Source organism: Mirounga angustirostris, unplaced genomic scaffold (assembly GCF_029215605.1).
Source record: "Mirounga angustirostris isolate CCGP_5_RB_7025 unplaced genomic scaffold, mMirAng1.0.hap1 SCAF_11, whole genome shotgun sequence".
In the NCBI taxonomy this organism is placed as follows: domain Eukaryota; kingdom Metazoa; phylum Chordata; class Mammalia; order Carnivora; family Phocidae; genus Mirounga; species Mirounga angustirostris.
The window spans coordinates 40,384,736-40,397,250 of NW_026991719.1; the positions used below are offsets into that span (position 1 = coordinate 40,384,736).

The following is a 12,515-nucleotide window of genomic DNA, read 5'->3' on the forward strand; positions in this document are numbered from 1 at the left end:
AGAAAATTAACAGCTACCAGTTGATCTGTGGACACAGGGGGGGCCTGCTGCAACTGTTACTAACAACATTCTTTAATAAATCACCTAGACAAACTGGCTCAAGACTCTCTTTGGTCTTGGGCTATGGTTTTCTCTGCTCCAATTCCCTCTATCTTTGGTCTTGCGAGTACTCCAAAATCTCTCTTTTGTGATTCCAAGGAGGCCCGGGAACAACAAGAGAGCTATGTGTGTGTGCTGAGCCTCTTATCTTAAATTGGAAGCCCATTTTTTTCCATTTTCAGGCTTGTTCAGTGAAGGAGGTACCACACTTGCTCGTCCTGGCTTGTGGGGATCATTCCCATCCAGCCAAACTCTCTCTTTTTTTTTTTTTTTTTTAAGATTTTATTTATTTATTTGAGAGAGAGCATGAGAGGGAAGAGGGTCAGAGGAAGAAGCAGACTCCCCGCTGAGCAGGGAGCCCGATGTGGGACTCGATCCCGGGACTCCAGGATCATGACCTGAGCCGAAGGCAGTCGCTTAACCAACTGAGCCACCCAGGCGCCCCCTCTGTTTCATGGTTTTAAGTTTATTTATTTTTTAAGATTTTATTTATTTATTTGAGACAGAGAGTATGAGAGGGAGGAGGGTCAGAGGGAGAAGCAGACTCCCCGCCGAGCAGGGAGCCCGATGCGGGACTCGATCCCGGGACTCCAGGATCATGACCTGAGCCGAAGGCAGTCGCTTAACCGACTGAGCCACCCAGGCGCCCCAGCCAAACTCTCTTTTGATGCAGCCAAAGCCCACACTTTCTTGTTTGATCATCTATGGAGCTATAGAATGAGCTATGGGCACCTTCCTCATCTAATTCTTCAGACACTTTATGCCTGCTTTTCTGTTCTTAGTTTCTCTCCTCCAAACTAAACAAGTAGAAATCCTTGTCACTAAAATTTATGTTCAGAGACTTCAGAGATCACTCCTGTTGCTCTTTGAGGAATAATTTCTTCCCCACTCAGCTTCATTGAAGTATGGCTGACAAAAAACTGCATGCATTAAAGGTGTAGGAGATGTTTAGATACATGTATATTGTGAAATGATTACCACAATCAAGCTAATTAACCTATCCATCATTTCACACAGTTACCATTTTTCTGTGTGTGTGATGCAAAGACTTAAGATCTACCCCCTTAGAAAATTTCTAGTATACAATACAGATCATTAACTATAGTCACCATATTGTACATTAGGTTTCCAGGACTTATTCATCTTATAACTGAAAGTTTGTACCCTTTGACCAACATCTCTCCATTTCCTCCACTCCCCAGCCCCTGGCAACCACCATTCTATGCTCTGTTACTATGAGTTTGACTTTTCTAGATTCCACCCATAAGGAAGATCATGCAGTATTTTTTCTTTCTGTGCCTGGCTTATTTCATAGCATAATGTCCTCCAGGTTCAACCACATTGTCCCAAATGGCTGAATTTCCTTCATTTTTAAGGCTGAATTTCCTTCATTTTTAAGGCTGAATAATATTCCACTATATACACGCACCCTCGCACACATCTTTATCCATTCATGCACTGATGGACACTTAGGTTATTTCCATATCTTCGTTACTGAGAATAATGCTGCTATGAACGTGGGAGTGCAGATATTTCTTTGAGATAGTGATGTTATCTCCTTTGGATATATACCCAGAGGTGGGACTGCTGGATCATATGGTAGTTCTATTTTTAATTTTTTGAAGAACCTCCATACTGTTTTCCACAGTGGCTGCACCAATTTACATCCCACCCAACAGCATATAAGTGTTTCCTTTTCTCCACATCCTCCCAACACTTGTTATCTTTTGACATTTGGTAACATCCATCCTAACAGATGTGAGGTGAGATCTCATTATGGTTTTGATTTGCATTTCCCTGACGATTAGTGATGCTGAACAACTTTCCGTGTATCTGCCAGCCAAGTGTATGTCTTCTTTGGCAAAATGTCTATTCAGGTCCTTTGCCCATTTTTTCATTGGGGTCCTTGGGTTTCTGCTGTTGAGTTGTAGGAGTTCCTTATATAATTTGGATATTAACCCCTCATCAAATATAGGATTTGCAAATATTTTCTCCCATCCCACAGGTTGTTGTCTTTTCATGTTGTTGATGGTTTCCTTTGCTTGTGGTGTTAAATCCAAAAACTCATTGCCAAGACCAATGTCAGGAGTTTTCCCCTATGTTTTCTTCTAGGAGTTTTATGGTTTCAGGTCTTGCATTTAAGTCTCTAATCCATTTTGAGTTGATTTTTGTGAGTGGTGTAAGACAGGTTCCAGTTTCATTCTTTTGCATGTGGATATCCAGTTTTCCCAACACCATTTATTAAAGAGACTGTCCTTTCCCTATTATGTATTCTCAGCACCTTGGCTGAAGATTAGTTGATCGAACATGTGAGGGTATTATTTTTGGGCTCTGTATTCTGTTCCACTGGTCTGTGTATCTGTTTTAATGCTAATACTATACTATTTTGATTACTATGCCTTTGTAATATAATTTGAAATCAGCAAGTATGATGCCTCCAGCTCTGTTCTTTTTGCTCACAATGCTTTAGCTATTCAGGGTAATTTGTGCTCCATACAAATTTTACGATTGTTTTTATTTTAAAAAACACCATTTGATAGAGATGAACTGAATCTATAGATTGCTTTGAGTAATATGGCAATTTTAACATTAATTCTTCCAATCTATGAACACAAATATCTTTCCATTTATTTGTGTCTTCTTCAACTTCTTTCATCAGTGTTTGTTTTCAGTGTACAGATCTTAACCTACTTGGTTAAATTTATTCCTAAGTATTTTATCGTTTTTGATGGTATCATAATGGGATTGTTTTCTTTTCTTTTTTTTTTAAAGATTTTATGTATTTATTTGAGAGACAGAGCATGAGCAGAGGGAAGGAGGCAGAGGGAGAGGGAGAAGCAGACTCCCCGCTGAGCAGGGAGCCTGACGCGGGACTCAGTCCCAGGACCCTGAGATCATGACCCAAGCTGAAGGCAGACACTTAACCAACTGAGCCACCCAGGCACCCTGGGATTGTTTTCTTAATATCTTTTTTGGATAGTTCATTGTTAGTGCATAGAAATGCAACTGGTTTTTGTATGTTGACTTTATATCCTCTGACTTTACTGAATTTATTAGTTTTAAAACAGTTTTTTGGTAGAGTCTTTAGGGGTTTCTATATATAAGATCATGTCATCTGCAGGGGCACCTGGATGGCTCAGTTGGTTAAGCATCTGACTCTTGGTTTTAGCGCAGGTCATGATCTCATGGGTCCTGAGATCAAGCCCCCCCATCAGGCTCCATGCTCAGCGGGGAGTCCACTTGAGATTCTCTCTCTCCTCTCCCTCTGCCCCTCTACTCTCCCTGTGCTCACTCTCTCTCTAATAAATAAACCTTTAAAAAAAGATCATGACATCTGCAGAGACTATTTTAATTTAAATTTAATCTGCAGAGACCATTTTAATTCTTCCCTTCTGATCTGGAGAATCAAATTTCTTTTTCTTGCCTACCTGCTCTGGCTAGGACTTCCAATACTGTATTGAAAAGAAGTGGCAAGAGTGGGCATCCTTCCAGATCTTAGAGGAAAGCTTTCAGCTTTTTGTCATTGAGTATGATGTTGGCTGTGGGCTTGTCATATATGGCCTTTATAATGTTGACATACATTCCATTTATACCTAATCTGTTGAAAGGTTTTCTTTTTATCATGAAAGGATGTTGGATTTTGTCAAATGCTTTTTCTGGGGGAGTCTGGGTGGCTCAGTCAGTTAAGCGTCCAACTCTTGATTTTGGTTCAGGTCATGAATGATCATTGCATGTGGCCCAAGAGAGGACTGACTATACCTGTACCAAGCACACATCTTCCTTACTCATCAGAAGTCGTTCACTGACAGTAAGAGAATTTCATCATCGATGTTTCACAAATACAGGGAAGCCACTGAAAAGGATACTTGTGGTCAAAGCTGTACCACAGCCTGAACAGCCACGCACTCTCCTGCTTTGTCCGGTTTCCTCTGGCAGAATCTGGACCATCCTAGGAACAAACAAGAAGACAGATGTTTAGTTGCAGAAAAGGGATTGAAATGGGGTGTGGGGGGGGGGGAGGGGAGGGGGAAACTTCTTTTTTAACCAATAACTTTTAGAGATTTTGAGCTCAGAGTCAAACATCCTGTATCACCAAAGTTTCAGATATACTGGGAGGGACTACCTTGAAAGAAACCAAATAAATCCAAAAGGCAGACAAATCAACCCCCAAAGTAAAAAGGCTCGGTTATGTCTGTGGACAGATCAACTCAGTGCAGTACAAAATTTCTTTTGGCATTCTTATTGTAATTTTCCTCAAAGTGCCTTTTAGCAGATTGATTATGCTAACATAGGGTAGATCCTAAAGGGCCAAAAGTTATCTATAGGGAATATTAAAGAAGGCTTCTATAAAACCAACTTTCCAGGCCTCCCCAAAGCTGGCCTGGGGAAGTCACACTTGGTCGTTCCCTGACGGCTCAGCCTCGGGCTCTTGATGGTCCTTACTGAGGCACCTACATTGCCTTCCAGGTGGTGCAGTCACTTGTTGCCCGGGCAGCTTTAGGAAGATGGGGGCAGTGAGCAAGGGAAATGGGGTCAGAACTAGCATTTCTATTATTTTTAAAGACTCATTTATTTCTTTGGAGAGAGCACATGAGTGGGAGGGGGAGAGGGAGCAGACCTCATGCTGAGCGTGGAGCTCAATCTCATGACCCTGAGATCAGGATCCAAGCCGAAACCAAGAGTCGGACACTCAACCCACTGCGCCACCCAGGGGCCCCGCATTTCTGTTATTTCCGCTGCCCTCAAGTGGTTACTCCTCCCATTCCTTCCCAACTCAAACGTGCCCGTCATTTAAATGACAAAATGACTTGCAAAATCAAACATTCATTTGAGGCTTGGGCCATCTGCTCTGTGCAAATAGTATAAGCAGCGCAATTACTATTAAAGAGCGGACTGACTGTGGCAATCGGAAGGCGTTGCTGGAGTTCTGCGTCGTCGGATGACAAGCTCTGAAAGTACAGACTGCCTGGGAGGCGCAGTCATTTTTGCCATCACCCCCTGGAATGGTACAGGGAGAGGCAAGTCTACAGGCGAGGTGCCACTGACAACAGCCAAACGCAAGATGAGCCACAGTTCCAAGGAGCTCCACACCGCAGCGGGTGTGAGCCCCACCTGTGACTGAGATAGTGCGGGTCGGTCAGAGATCTCCGAGAAAGGGGAGCGCAAGGACAAGTAAAAGGAGGGAAATTAGCAAGCACTATTTAAATTTCTAATGTTTCCAATAACAAAGGTTATTTTTACAAACAGAGTCCCTAGAGTATCTGAAGGATATTTAGGGACACATGTGGAAATGGCTTGGTTAAATGAGCCCTTCTGGGGATGAGGAAATTAAAAAAAAAAAAAAAAGAGAGAGAGAGAGAGAGTTCCCAGAGACCAACTGCATTTCATATTTTTATAAATCTTGTGGAAGGAAGAGGGCACAGAAATGTCTCCATCTGCAGAGCATGATCATTCCTTCGGGTAATTAGTTGGTGACCTAATGCCAAATTGAGGGAGGTTTCCGAATGCCCCTCGACTGAGTGGAAAAGTGGTAGGTGAGCATTCTTTTTTTTTTTTTAAGATTTTTATTTATTTTTTGACAGAGAGACAGCGAGAGAGGGAACACAAGCAGGGGGAGTGGGAGAGGGAGAAGCAGGCTTCCTGCTGAGCAGGGAGCCGGATGTGGGGCTCGATCCCAGGACCCTGGGATCATGACCTGACCCGAAGGCAGATGCTAAATGACTGAGCCACCCAGGCACCCTGGTACGTGAGAATTCTCAGGGGCAAATATCCTCATGGAAAAATTAAATGGTTCTTTATAAAGTGATAGGCTCTAAGCTCGTGGCTCTAAGTGCCTGTAGAATCTTACCAAAGAAGAAACTAACACGGTGACACACCTCATCAGGAAGGATACTGTAAGCCATCAGGCACAAGACAAGTCCCCCCAAGTCAGTTGCATCTGCTCCTCCCCTAAAACAGCAATAAAAACGACAAACCCCGACTCTATCGTCCTAACCTCCGCCAAACCTCAATGTGATATCATCACCTGGAATGCTTCAGTTCCCGCCACCTTGCCTCTACGAAGCTACAGGAGATTTCAATAAGCCCCAAGAAGGACGATTACAATGAGGAAAGCAAAGGAAATGTTTCTTTTCAAAGGCAAACTAACAAAAGGTCTTCACAGGCGACAGAGAGCTGTGCCTGCAGTCCACAAATAAGAAAAAGGGACCTCAGCAAGATAAGAAACTAAAAGACAGTCCCGAAAGGTTACCAGGGGTAAATTCTGAGCAAATAAAAAGTGCAGCTTCATAACAGGGGTGTTCAACAACTTCTTATTCTAAGAGATGGTGCCAGAAGCATGACTAGGTACAGGAAGAACATGGAGAAATCCACATAAGGTGGCTTTGGAGAAATCAGAGAGTATCTGTGGAACGGGACTGATTTTTTAAGCTGACCTGGAAGACAACCAAAGCTGCTTGCCGACGGGATTTGGGGGCCCCCTTCCTGCTCCAGGCAGTCTAGGGCAGAGCAGGGGTCAGTGTGGGTGCAAGCGGATCCTATAATAGGCAGCTCCCTTCCCAGGCTGCACGTGCAGACCCTTGGATTTCCATTCAAGCGCTGCCCACAGAAAAGGCAGGGACCTGCTCCCCCAAACCTGCATTCCCACAGGAGGGTTTATGCCCCATGTCTTTAGCTCAGGCTGCTTTTAGAACTTGGAGCATCCTTTCAGACGGTCACCTTCTCCCACCTACAACACCGACCTGGCCAATCCCTATTCATTTTTCAAGGCTGGGTACAAGGTTGGCTTCTCTGAGAGATGTTTCAAAGGCAACAGAGCATGCCAGGAGGTATTGGTGTGAATATCACAGGCTTTCTTAACAAAGTATGTGGGTCCAGATCCTAGCTCTATTCCTGGCTGTGCCACTGTCTTGCAGTATGACTCTGGGCAAGTTTAAATTGAGATGTAATTGACATATAACATTGTATCAGTTTCAGTTTACAGCATAGGATGTGTTGGTTTGATGTATTTCTCTGTTGCAGTTCGATTACCATGGTAGCATGAGCTGCCACCTGTTTCCCTTCACATAATTCTCATTTCTTTTTTTTTGGTGAGAACAATTAAGACCTACTCTCTCAGCACCTTTGTAGTTTATAATAGAGTACTGTTGACTATATTCACTATGGTGTGCATTAGATCTCTAGAACTTATTTATCTATTAGCTGCAGGCCTGTACCCTTAAACATCTCCCCAACTCCCCCAACCCCCAGCTCTTGGTAACCCCCATTCTACCCTATGTTCTTATGAGTAACACAAGGGATTTTTAAACTTTTTGTTGATATTATTAATAGGGAAGCCCCTTTAAGAAAATACCGCCGACTTTCCTTATCCCCATATTTCAAGGATGTAACCATGAGTGTATATATTTTTTTCTGCATTCATTAAGCACCTACTGTGTGCCAGGCACCATGCTGGGTGCCAGAAACACAAAGAGGAATGAGACTAGCACTTGCCCCTCAAGGAGCACATTTCCAGAGGGCAAGACATAGATACGGATATGGTGACATATACGAAGAAGACAAAGAAAGCAGATTAAAGAACTGAGGAGTGACAAAAGGTCCTATTTTTGGATTTTTCTAGAACTAATAATGATTTCTGGGCAGAGTTATATTTCATTCCATTCTTATTGTTAAAAGATATAAATTTTCAAAGTTAAGTTCATTACAGTAACGAGAGCAGCTTATGGTTTTTTTCAGAGATGGCGCAGAATACTCCCTCCCCCCCCCCCCCGCAAAGATTTCTACGTCCTAATCCCAGGAGCCTGTATGTTACGTTACATGGCCGAAGGGGCTTTGTAGATGGACTTAAGTTTTCCAGGGGGACCGATGCAATCACACAGGCCCTTAAAAGTAGACAAGGAGGGGGCACCTGGGTGGCTCAGTTGGTTGAGCAACTGCCTTCGGCTCAGGTCATGATCCTGGAGTCCCTGGATCGAGTCCCGCATCGGGCTCCCTGCTCGGCAGGGAGCCCGCTTCTCCCTCTGACCCTCCCCCCTCTCATGTGCTCTCTCTCTCTCTCATTCTCTCTGTCTCAAAAAAAAAAAAAAAAAGTAGACAAGGAGGGCAAAAGAGTCAGAGAGTTGCAGTGGAAGACGAAGCAGAAAAGATGCAAAGTGTGACAGGGACTTGCCCCACTGTTGCTAACTTTGAAGACAGAGGGGGCCATGAACCAGGAAATGCAGGTGCTTCTAGGACAGGAACTTGACCCTGGGCCAACAGTCAGCAAGGAAATAGGACTTTAGTTCTACAACCACATAACTGAATTCTACCAACAACCAGAATGAGCCTGGCAGTGGGTTCTCCCCCAGAGCCCAACCTTGCCGACACCTTGAGTTTGGCCTTGAAACAGAGAAATCAGAGGAGCCCACCAAACTTTTAACCTACAGAATATAAGACCGGTGTCTTAAGCCACTGAGTCTGTGGGAATTTGTTATGGTGGCCCCAGAAATCTAATGCAGAGCAAAAGAGCAAGTAAGTGATGTGACCCAATTTGTGCCTTTCTTTTTCCTGTCCCTGGAATGGTGGAGCCAATGACTCTCAGAAGGGAGTAATAACAGGTTTTAAAAACAGGGAATCAAGAGCTCCACAATGCCCACTCCAGGGTTTTTCAAATTGTGAACGGGCACACGACCCTTGTGGGAAACCGTTAAAATGCGGGTTCAGAGTCAGTGGGTCTATGTGGAGCCTGACAGTCTGCATTTTTATAAGATCTCTGGTGATGCCCAGGCTGCTGGTCCGTGGGGACACTCAGGGCAGCAAGGACAGATCTACTGATCTCACCTCTGGCACTCTCGCCCTTACCCGTCCCCTTCATCACACTGTCACCACACCCTTAAGGATGGAGGTTCATGCGTCTTGTTTGCAGATGTAGCCCCTGAGCCTGAAAGATTGTCCAAAATATAACAGGTGCTCAGTAAGCATTTGTCAAATGCATGAATAAATTAATGTGAATTTTGCACTTTTTTTATTTTTAATTTTTTTAAAGTTTTTTTAAAAGATTTCATTTACTTTTTTTTAAAGATTTTATTTATTTGACAGAGAGATACACAGTGAGAGAGGGAACACAAGCAGGGGGAGTGGGAGAGGGAGAAGCAGGCCTCCCGCTGAGCAGGGATCCCAGGATCCTGGGATCAAGACCTGAGCTGAAGGCCGATGCTTAGCAACTGAGCCACCCAGGCACCCCATGAATTCTGCACGTCTAAGAAAAAAAAAAAAAAAGAATAGCCAGCAGGGAATTCAGGGACCAAGGTGGGGGAGATCAGAAGAACAAAAAAGAAAAGCATGGTGGCGGGGGGGTGGGGGGGGGTAGGGGGAGCAAAGAGGAGGAATTTGAGGAAAGGCCCTTTAGGAACTGTTTGAAGTCAAAGATTTAAGTGACTGGGTATCAGATTTCAGCCTGGAGAAAAACTGAAGAAGGACCCAGAAAGTTATATGTCAATGCAACTATAAACAGCTGATTTTCTGTGTGCGTGCACGCACGTACTTATGCGTGCACACATGCACACACGCACCACAAGCCCAGTGGTTTCCTTTCCTCCACATTCCACTAATATCCTGCTTGTGACCCGGTCCTGCTGAGATGATAAAGCCAGGATAAATTCGGTTGCGTGCTCCTAGCTACTCCAAAGCAGCCCCATCATGAGTGCTCTTCTTCTTCTTCTTCTTTTTTTTTTTTAAAGATTTTATTTATTTATTTGACAGAGAGAGACCCAGCGAGAGAGGGAACACAAGCAGGGGGAGTGGGAGAGGGAGAAGCAGGCTTCCTGCCGAGCAGGGAGCCCGATGCAGGGCCCGATCCCAGGACACTGGGATCATGACCTGAGCCTAAGGCAGACGCTTAACGACTGAGCTACCCGGGCGCCCCGATGAGTGCTCTTCTGTAAACTTGGGGAAGGAAGTGAATGATGTGTCTGTCTGGCATGAAAAGGTCCCCCTTGAATGGGGTGGGAAGCCACCCCCAAGCCCAGGCAGGCTGCCTCCAGCTGGGCTTGTTTTTGTTTTGGTTGCAGAGTCACCAAGACCTCTGGAGAAACAAAGCAACTGAATTTTTTTTGTTCTAATGAGTCAAACTTGCCAGGGACATGAAGCTCAAGTCTGCCCACAATATTCTTATGCTTCCCTCACATAAAGCCAGAAGTTCTAGCCAAAAGCTCCTTTCCTTCCCCCACATGAGCTATTATTCTGTAGCTCTGTAGCCGTAACTCTTAGGCTTCTAGACCCCACGAGGAAAACCATGCTGTCCTAAGAAATTCATTCCCATTAAATATCACTTTCCTGTTTGTTTTTAGGGAGATCATTTAGAAAATGAGGTAAAGAGAACTGCCCTTTCTTTTCTGATGGGGAACAAACATCTGGACTTTCAGTTTCATGACATCACTGAGCGTGTGACCTGGATCCATTTCAGGGGAAACTGCAAGAACCCAGGATTTTACCCAAAAACGAGAAGCCCATTTATTTCTCTGTTTTATTGTTGCTCATGACCACCGAGTGCTCCCAGCCCTGCTGTTAGTGGCTCACTGGACCGAGAAGGTCTGGCCAGGAGAACTGAGAGATATAAAGCCCTTTAAGTACAAGGGCATGAGTCCTTTTTAAGAAGGTGCCCTGGGAAACCAAGCTTGAAGTTCGCCTTTTTTTCCCCCCAGTCTGACAGCAATCTTGAAAGACTTTCACGATGCCAGTGGAACTGATTCCGAGGGCCCTCTGCAGGACTGTGTGCGAGGCTGGGGAGGAGGGAGGTTATGGGGAAGCCATGACACGAGCTCCTGGCTAGGGCTGGCCACCGGGTGCCACTGGGAGTCCAGCAGAAGTCACCCCCAACTGCACATTCACAACTGGCCCAAAGGGCCCTCCAGGGAGCCATCCGGAGACACCGATGACCCCCCCAAGGCCCAACTAGGGGGGTTTCAGGGAGCACTGCCTTAGCTGTCACTGTGCAGACTGAATGCACTGCTCGAACCCTTAGCACTTAGGACACGCTGCTTTCCCAAACATCGCCATGGAACAGTGACAGCAAGCTTGCGACTTAGTTACAAGCCCTGTGTCTCCATGTGAAGTTCTTATGAGATGGATGGTGAGTTCGGCTACAGGAAAGCAACCAAACCATTTCATGCCTTTCCTTTTACAGATGCTTAAATCCAGAGGCAGCAGCAATTACAAACAAACAGACAGCAAAAGGGCCGGAGGTGTCTGACTGGTCTGGAACTGACAAGATGACATCCGTCCAAACCCTGGCTATCCAGCTGGAATCAGCCTGTTTTTCTTACAAAATTCATCTGGACCAGCTCCGGTCCTGGAGAGGCAGCTGTGGAGTAGGGCAGTCGTATCCTAACAGAGCCTTTCTTTCCCTTCCAGTGAAATAAAGACACATCACCCAGGTTTTCTCAGGGTGAGTTTCAAGATCTCCCTGTTAGACTCTAAATTAGCTTCCAGGTGCACAATTTCCGAGCCCTCGGTTTCTTTCTTTCTTTCTTTTTTAAGATTTTATTTATTTGACAGAGAGAGACACAGTGAGAGAGGGAATACAAGCAGGGGGAGTGGGGGAGGGAGAAGCAGACTCCCTGCTGAGCAAGGAGCCCGATGCGGGACTCGATCCCAGGACCCTGGGATCATGACCTGAGCTGAAGGCAGTCGCTTAACCAACTGAGCCACCCAGGTGCCCCGAGCCCTCGGTTTCTAAACTCCTTAAATCCAAGCTAGAGTCTGATGGCAACTTTTCAAATAGAATTTCTCATGGAAATCACAAGTTCCCAACACAGTGGCCGCTTCTAATATAATCTCAAAGGTCTTCCGGGGCACCGTTATTCCTGTTTTAATATTTTATTTTTAAGTCATCTCTATACCCAGCGTGGAGCCCGAACTCACAACCTCGCGATCAAGAGTCGCGTGCTCTTCGACTGAGCCGGCCAGGCGCCCCTCTGGAGCACCATTAAAGTGGGCATCCTATCATCTCCAGTGAAGCTCATTGAAAACTCTTCCTAAAACGTCCCGCTCTTTCAGAGGTCATGGCTTTGTGTCCCTTAAGGGGCACTGCCCCCAAGACGCGACCGCCCTCAAAGAGAAAGAAATCAGGAAAAGCTGTAGCGGCGCTCCCCGGCCCCGCAGAGCGCCACTGTCTCCAACACCTGTTCAATCTGAGTCAGGGGCTGGAGTTATTTAGAAGGTCCTCTGGCATCTGACATATGCAGACTGGGTTTAGGATGGAGAGCAATTCCAAGCTGACTGGAGAAAAACAAACGCCCGACACAGTGTCATGGACCACGTGCATGCGTGTGGTCAGTAAGGCTTTCCACCAATGTGTCGCTTCTCCCGTCCCCACCCCCCACCCCCCCGTCTGCCCATCAGATGCCTGTCGAGTGCCCCCAGGTGCCAGGCACTGAGCT

The 12,515-nt window shown here is 45.5% G+C and overlaps 1 protein-coding gene across 2 annotated transcripts in view; it reads right to left on the reverse strand.

Annotated features, from left to right (window-relative positions):
• The window catches only part of SLC9A7 (solute carrier family 9 member A7), a 134,849-nt gene that overhangs the window by 14,695 nt on the left and 107,639 nt on the right, over nt 1-12,515 (reverse strand). For both annotated transcript variants that reach the window (XR_010406094.1, XM_045876668.3), the window contains exon 15: nt 3,966-4,048. Coding sequence is in view for 1 of the 2 variants with exons in the window: in XM_045876668.3 (XP_045732624.1) it covers nt 3,966-4,048 (83 nt within the window). In the remaining variant the exon portion in view is untranslated. The remainder of the gene's footprint in view (nt 1-3,965; nt 4,049-12,515) is intronic.